At 40.0% G+C, this 7,647-nt stretch overlaps 2 protein-coding genes across 2 annotated transcripts in view; both read right to left on the bottom strand.

Annotated features, from left to right (window-relative positions):
- The window catches only part of LOC121907568 (interferon-induced protein 44-like), a 198,666-nt gene that overhangs the window by 117,546 nt on the left and 73,473 nt on the right, over positions 1-7,647 (bottom strand). The window lies entirely within an intron of this gene.
- The window catches only part of LOC121907557 (kinesin heavy chain-like), a 28,384-nt gene continuing 25,051 nt past the window's right edge, over positions 4,315-7,647 (bottom strand). Inside the window, exons 24-26 of the mRNA XM_042427185.1 lie at positions 6,823-7,039; positions 5,967-6,130; positions 4,315-5,728 (exon numbers count right to left, since the gene is read on the bottom strand). Coding sequence (XP_042283119.1) covers positions 5,973-6,130; positions 6,823-7,039 — 375 coding nt within the window. The 3' untranslated portion in view covers positions 4,315-5,728; positions 5,967-5,972. The remainder of the gene's footprint in view (positions 5,729-5,966; positions 6,131-6,822; positions 7,040-7,647) is intronic.

The raw sequence follows: 7,647 nt of genomic DNA, 5'->3' as shown, positions 1-7,647 counted from the left end.
AATGAAACTTCAAATTTATTCTCATTGAGTTGGAGAAAGTTTGCAGCCATCCAGGATTTGATGTCTTGTCAACAGTTATTGAGGTCAGTGAGTTTGTTGCAGTTACTTAGATCTGTGTGTCATCCGCAATACAGTGTGCACTCAAATAATTTGTGCACTCAAATATCTTTATGATTTTATGGGGGAATCATGAATTATTATTGTGCACAACTCCAACATGAAATTATTCATCCAGTGACATAACTCATATTAGAGTAGGTATAAAAATAGGGAAAGAGTCCTCCTTGTTGGCCACACAAGAGAGATCAATTAGAATTATGATTGTTATTAGAGATGCAGGCACAAGAAAACACAAATAAGTCCACTTTAGTTACATACACATTTATTACTAATACTACAGCTACAAGTAGACAAGAGGGACACAAAAGGGAAACTGGTACACAAGGCTATGGCTAGTGAATGATTTGAATGCATGATGCAGAGTTATCTATTGGTATGAGAGACCTGATAAACAGATGAGATGACTGTTACCTGAGAAGCAGCGAGTCAAATAAATGGTACAACAGCTTAGTTGTGAATTGCCAATTGAAATTACAAATTATGAAAGCACCAGGGGGTGCTTGCTCCCTGGGGTGGTTTCTTGCGGAGATTAGAGTCCGATGTGCTGGGGCGAGGAGCTGGAGTCTGGATCTTGTAATGATGAGTGAGTCCTGGACTTGAAAAGTTTCCATTGGAAGAGAGCTCCTGGTTTATGCTCTCATGCTCTCCCAGGCTTGATCCTCAACTCATGACTCTACATTCTGAGGTTTCACCTCCTGTTGCTCTGAGTCACATCTTCAGACTAACACAATGCAAACTTTCAACCGGCACGGCAGAAAGCAAGAAGACAAAGACAAAAGAAAGACGAACCCAGCAACCAGCAAAAAGCGGCAGCCTAAAGTCTCGGATAAGACACTGTTGTAAAGTTTTGGTTTGTCTGCCCAGAAGGTGCATCCTGGCCAGTCCCAGGGGTTGCAGAGTTCTGGGGGAGCAGAGTTAGTCCCCTCCTGTCCATGGACAGGTGGGTGCAATTCCTGAATGTGGTTATTCTTTTAATCAAAGTATTTACAATTTAACAATTGCATGATTTCTAATTTTGCATATTTGATAGTAGCTTTAGTGTTCTGAAAATGAAACAAGCAGAACGGTGCTAAGCATGACAGTGTTATCAAGGATGATGGAATTATATTAGTGGTACATTTCTTGGCTTAAAGGGGTGTTGAAGGAAGAGCTGGCCTGTTGTTTGAGGCTTGTGCTGTCTGCCTTCAAAACATGCTGGGACTTTACCCTACAAGTGATAAGACAAGTTGTATTTTTCAATAATATGATCTACAATGGAAAAGTAATGCACACCGAAGGTTGTAGTGAGGTGCTGATCACTGGAAGTATCCTTGTAGAGCAGTGGCTTCATATGCATTTCTTTTATGCGGATGAAGTTTTGGCCCTCAGACCTTCTTCAAAATCAACTATCATTGTAGATATTGAAGAATAGTATGACTTACATGAATAATATGACCTAACAGAAGCATGTAGATGGAGAACAGGATTGGACCAAGTATAGAATCTTGGGTGACACCACAGGAGATGAAGGCTGAGGATGAGGAGTTGCCAATCAAAACATTGAAGGATCTGTTGGATAAATATGAAGAGAACTGGTCTACATGATAATAGAATAGTTATAATTAGCAGTTAAATCAGTTCTCTTTCAAATCAAACATCCCAAGATATGAGTGGAAAGTATTGTTCTTGCAGCTGCATCTATAACCTTTTACGTAGCTTAACCATGTCATGTCCGACATTAGAACACGACAGTAGAGGACAATGAAAAACAATAGAGATGATAAAAAGACATCACATAAAAGCAAATCTGTATAAATGATTTTAAGATTTAAAAATGAATGATTTAAAAGAAGTTACTGATTCTGCAGCCTCATCTCCTCAGACAGGTCGTTCCAAACCCGAGGGGCCCTGATGGCAACAGTTATCATCCTTGAGGTTAGTTATACGTCTGTTTCGCTCTCTGGAGCAGCTACTGATTCTCACAGGGCATCGCATTAAATCCAGAGTACTCCTGGAGTCAGTGAAAAAGAACTGTGTTGGAGCGCTAGCTAGCTGGCTACTATGGCTAAAACCAAACCGATGCTAACTAGCAGCAGCTTCAGTTGGTTGTAGAAGTCTGTGAATAAGTGACGGGGAACAAAGCCAGGTGAGTGCAGTATTGGAGTCGAGGTTGAGCAACATTAGCAACAGTGAACAATGAAAGGTCGTATTTATTACCAGAAATCAGACAAACAATTCAAAACAACAGAGTTAGCGAGCTGCACACCAGATGTTTGTGACTGGTTTCTGTTGGGCTCTCTGTGTGACATGAAAGTGAACCAAGTTAACGAATCATCCACTGATTCAACTTGAGGTTTGAAAACACGCATAGACTGCCACAGGTTCGACATCTGTTAGCAGTATGTGATTAATTAATAAATGATAATGTTATAAACAGATGTATTGCAAAGACAAGTTTTATTATAAACTAAACTGAATCTTAACCTTAACTTTTTAAGCCCTCCTGTACAATTTAGACATCAGACTTACAAAATGTTTAACACGCTGTAAAAAATGGTTAAACAGTTTTATAACATACCGTAAGTTTAATATGTGCCTGTCAACAGTTAATAATTGTTTTATAACATTAATGTAAGATTTGTTTGAGTGTAAACAGTTAATTAACAGTATAGAAGACACTGTAAGGAATAGAAACACTTTACCACGTTACAGTTTGTTATAAACCATTTATTGTTTTTATATTGTTTATAAATGTTAAACAGTAAAGTGTATTAGAGCATAAATACTGCAGATATCATGATGTACTGACTGGCTGATCAGCATCATGAATGGGAAACATCATTAACTACCAGCCTGTTAACATTTTAAAATGTGTTGGTCAGAGCAGAAACAGATTTAAAAGATACGTTCAGGTTTTTTCAAGTCTGTCTTAACAATACTGGTGTCCAGATGTACGTGGGTTAGAGTCTCACTCGCTGTAACAGTTCCTGCTCTCCACACTGATCCTGAAGATATTCTCTCTGAACGAGACGACGCTGTCTAATCCACCGCCCTCGTTCCACAGTTCAGCTGAAACTTGTGAAGCTTCAGCAGTCTGTTAGATAAATCCAGTCATATCTGTTTAGAACTGAGCTGTGGAGAATATCACGTCAGGACTGTTTAAAAACCCGAACCTATCCTTTAAAGAACATACCGATGTTTCTTTTGTTCTGCTCAGCTTCTTGTGCATCATCTCATCACTCAGAACATCACGTGTGGATTCAGTCAACACACTGCATGAAACACAACACCTGCACCACAAAGCCCACAGACACGCACACTGTGGTTCAACAACAATTCACCAAAACCAGGAGCCTCATTTATTCACTGTGTGCTTTCACTTTCAAACGCATCCCCCAGTGCATGCTGGGCACCTCCCTGTCTGTGAGGTTTTCTTCTTCATGTTTCCTGATAGTAACTCTGCATGCTCTGATCCCAGACTGTATATAACGATGGACGCACGAGGTGTGACGTTGGTTTTCAGAGCTGCTGCTTATGTTCGGCGCCATCATGTCCGTTTGGAGGCAGGACCTTCAATTAAGGAGCGCAGGATGTTTCCTTTCACACTCTGGAAACAAATGCCGCTAGCTCAGACCCAAGCTAACGCTAGCTAACTGGAAACACTGAGCACTGCACACTTTGGCTAACATTAGCTACTTCAGCTATATTGTGCTTACAGGGCAGGTATCATAATCACGTAACATTTAACTTAGTGAAATATTGTGACAATAGTCGGTGTGGGTCTTGGAGTTGGGGAGAGCAGCAGGTGAGCCAACTGTCAATCACAGCTGTCAATCAACAGTCACACAGCAGACATCAAAGCTTTTATAAGTCTTCAAATCTTATTAACAGAGCAACAATTTCCAAAATGACCACCAGCACACTTATTAGAGGGCCTGAATTTAGAGGTTGAGACCAGAATGACTCAGTATTTCTAGAGAGAAGCTTTTTGAATGGGAGTCAGTTGGAGCTTCTAGCGGCTGTTGGTGGGACTTTAAGGTTCTTCAGACTGAAGATGTGAAACTGCTGATCGGTTCTGATAAATGAGGCCCTGGATCCAGCGTTGCCAGATATACGATAATTATTGTATTGTATGATAATTTTGCCCTCTGTACAATCAATAATGCAAAAAGTCCCATAATGTACAATAATTTGATCATTTTGTGACACTTAGTATTAGAAGTTATAATCAGTCTCATTTTATTTCACTTCCCGACAGGATCAGGGTAGTAAATACGGATCCTACGTCTGTGTTTACGCAGCTCTTCTCACGTCACGTATTTCCAGCCAATCATGCTTGTTGCTTGTTGTGATGATGAACGTGACTCACGAGCATCGCTGAGTGTTTTCTGAAATTACACATTTACACCAGTTTGTTCTCTGGTTAGGACTCGTGTACCATCATTTTCCACAAACTGCGATGCTTTTAAGCCTCTGGTACGATACTTTAACATTTTCCCATCTGGCAACGCTGCTCACTGCACATGTTGATGCTTTCAGATCAATTACAAACTGTTTTACAAACATACAAACACTGATCAATACTGACCCAACTATAACACAGTAAAGAAACATTCAAGAAATTACATTTATAAAAACTGTAATAAATAAACTCACATTTGAATTATGTAAAAAAAAAAAAAATCAACATCAGTGTGATGAAACATTCACTTAAAAACATAAAATAAATAAAAATAGAAATGTGTCCATATTAACTGAACAAGAGTAGAAATATTTCCACATAAAGTTGTAATTTTCTTTTTAAAAAAAATTAAAATTTTTAGTTAAAGTTGTAGTTTTCAAAGAAAAAGCTGTAAAATCTAAAGAACAAAAAGGTCATTTTAATGAAAGGATTTGTTGTCTATATTTTGAGAATAAAATGTTTTCTCATCACATCTTAATTTAATTTTATTTACATTTTTTTGTATTTAATTTATTCTTGTTAAAGGTGCAGTGTGAAGGATTTGGTTGTGGACAAACCAAACACTGAGGACCTTCTCCTGATTTTATCTCATAATACCTAAAAATTATAACTTCATTCTGAAAACATTTCAACTTTTTAGCTCAAAATTTGTGAAATGTGAAACTTTTAAATTGTAACATGATTTGTTTCATAATTTCTAATTGTTGACATATTAGTTATCATCATGTGTTCCAACACGTCTGAAAGAAACATCAACGTGACTTCAGTAAAACTTATGAGACGAAACATTAAAACTTAAAGAGTCAAACTTAAAAATTTAAATTGTTAAAATGTTTGTTATGAAACTGATTGAGGATCTCATGATTGCGAACAACCAGCAGAACTTTTACTTCCATCGTTCTTCACGTTCCTGTAAAATGATTTTTGTGGATTAATGTGTTGAAACAGAAGCTGAAACATTTTCAGGTGAGACTCATGAAACTCGACTGAGACGTCGTCATCTGGTTAAATAAAGGAAGCTGCTTCAGAATAAAAGATCTGAGGACTCAGAGGAGGAAGGAAAGCACTTGGTGGCTTTAAGGTGGAATGTTGTGGAAATGAGGAAACTGGTTCCAGTAAAGGCCGAGTGGTGAGTTCAGAAAAACAAACTGATCCAGAGTCTGCTGCCTGCAAGAGATCAACAAAGCAACTTTATTAACAAACTTTAGCTTTAGTAACAAACTACAACTGGATGTGTTCATTCAAGACCAGGACCAGGACCAGGACCTGGACCTGGACCTGGACCTGGACCAGGACCAGGACCAGGACCTCGACCTGGACCTGGACCTGGACCAGGACCAGGACCAGGACCAGGACCTCGACCTGGACCAGGACCAGGACCAGGACTCTATAGTTGTTGACCCACCTGCAGCTACTTGCTGTGCTGGGCTCGTGGTGGTTGCTGAGCGGCTTGCTGTCGGGGGGAGTGATGACGTGGACTGGAGGCCGCCGCCCCTCCTCTGATTGGGGCTCTGGTGGACGAGGAGGAGGACGGCAGCTGGTGCTGATGTCCAGCTCTGATTGGCTTAGCTGCACGGAGACAGGTGACAGGTGAGTCCACCATGACGCACCAACTACGATGAAGATTCTCTTCTCAGCTTCTTCAGGGACTCATTAAACCTCCTCAAGGACTCATTAAAACTCCTCAAGGACTCATTAAACCTCTTCAAGGACCCATTAAACCTCCTCAAGGACTCATTAAACCTCTTCAAGGACTCATTAAACCTCCTCAATGACTCATTAAACCTCCTCAGTGACCCATTAAACCTCCTCAATGACTCATTAAACCTCCTCAAGGACTCATTAAACCTCCTCAAGGACTCATTAAACCTCCTCAAGGACTCATTTAACCTCCTCAATGACTCATTAAATCTCCTCAATGACTATTAAACCTCCTCAAGGACTCATTAAACCTCCTCAAGGACTCATTAAACCTCCTCAAGGACTCATTAATCCTCCTCAAGGACTCATTAAACCTCCTCAAGGACTCATTTAACCTCCTCAAGGACTCATTAAACCTCCTCAATGACTCATTTAACCTCCTCAAGGACTCATTAAACCTCCTCAAGGACTCATTTAACCTCCTCAATGACTCATTAAACCTCCTCAATGACTATTAAACCTCCTCAAGGACTCATTAAACCTCCTCAAGGACTCATTAAACCTCTTCAAGGACTCATTGAACCTCCTCCAGGACCTTTTAAACATTTTCCAGGACTCACCTATCTGTGCAGAGTTTACTCTCCTGGAGACGTTCTTGGAGCGGACCGCCTCTTTGATGCGGTCCACTTCCTGTTGGTAGCGTTTGCGGTCTCTCATGGCCGCCACCTTGGCGTCCCTCAGAGCAGCTTCCAGAGCTTTCACTCGCTCGGCTGTGGCTCTCAGGCGCTTCTCCAGCTTGGGCAGCTCACAGCGAAGGTCTGCGTTGTCCCGAACCAGCTGGACAATAAGACGGGTTCAAGCGTTCACGTCAGCGTTAAATGATCATTTACAATCAGCTGGAAGAGTTTTTACAGTCTGGATCCATTAAAGAAAAGTGAAACTGTTATTCAAACATAAATAAAGTTTTATATGAAACGTAAAACTGAAACTCAGAGAGGAAACATTTTAGTCATTTTATAACTGAACCAATCAAAAGGTTTTTATTGTTGAGTTGCAAATCATCACTTGGCACAAACTCACTGACTTTTACTGTCTTAAGTCTTCCACCTGTGACTGCAGGTGTCACGTTCAGTCGACCAATCAGCAGCCAGACAGAAACACTTGTGAGCCGTGTTAAGGACCAATCACTGATCTTTGTTCGCCAGGTGAACTCTTCCTCTGTCTTTCCTGTTTCTTTGTTTTTAGTGTTTTGTGTGACAAACACTTTGTAACGTCGGTTTTTAGAAGAGATGTAAATAAACAAATTATTTTATTATTATCATTATTATTATTATTATAATTATTATGTCTTCTGTGGATCATCAGCTGATGAGGATGATGACTCCGTTAGCTTTAGCATCAGTCTGTTAGCTTGATATTATAAAGAGTTCTTGTTTTAAACATTA

Source organism: Thunnus maccoyii, chromosome 11 (assembly GCF_910596095.1).
Source record: "Thunnus maccoyii chromosome 11, fThuMac1.1, whole genome shotgun sequence".
In the NCBI taxonomy this organism is placed as follows: domain Eukaryota; kingdom Metazoa; phylum Chordata; class Actinopteri; order Scombriformes; family Scombridae; genus Thunnus; species Thunnus maccoyii.
This window is presented reverse-complemented; position numbering and strand designations above follow the sequence as displayed.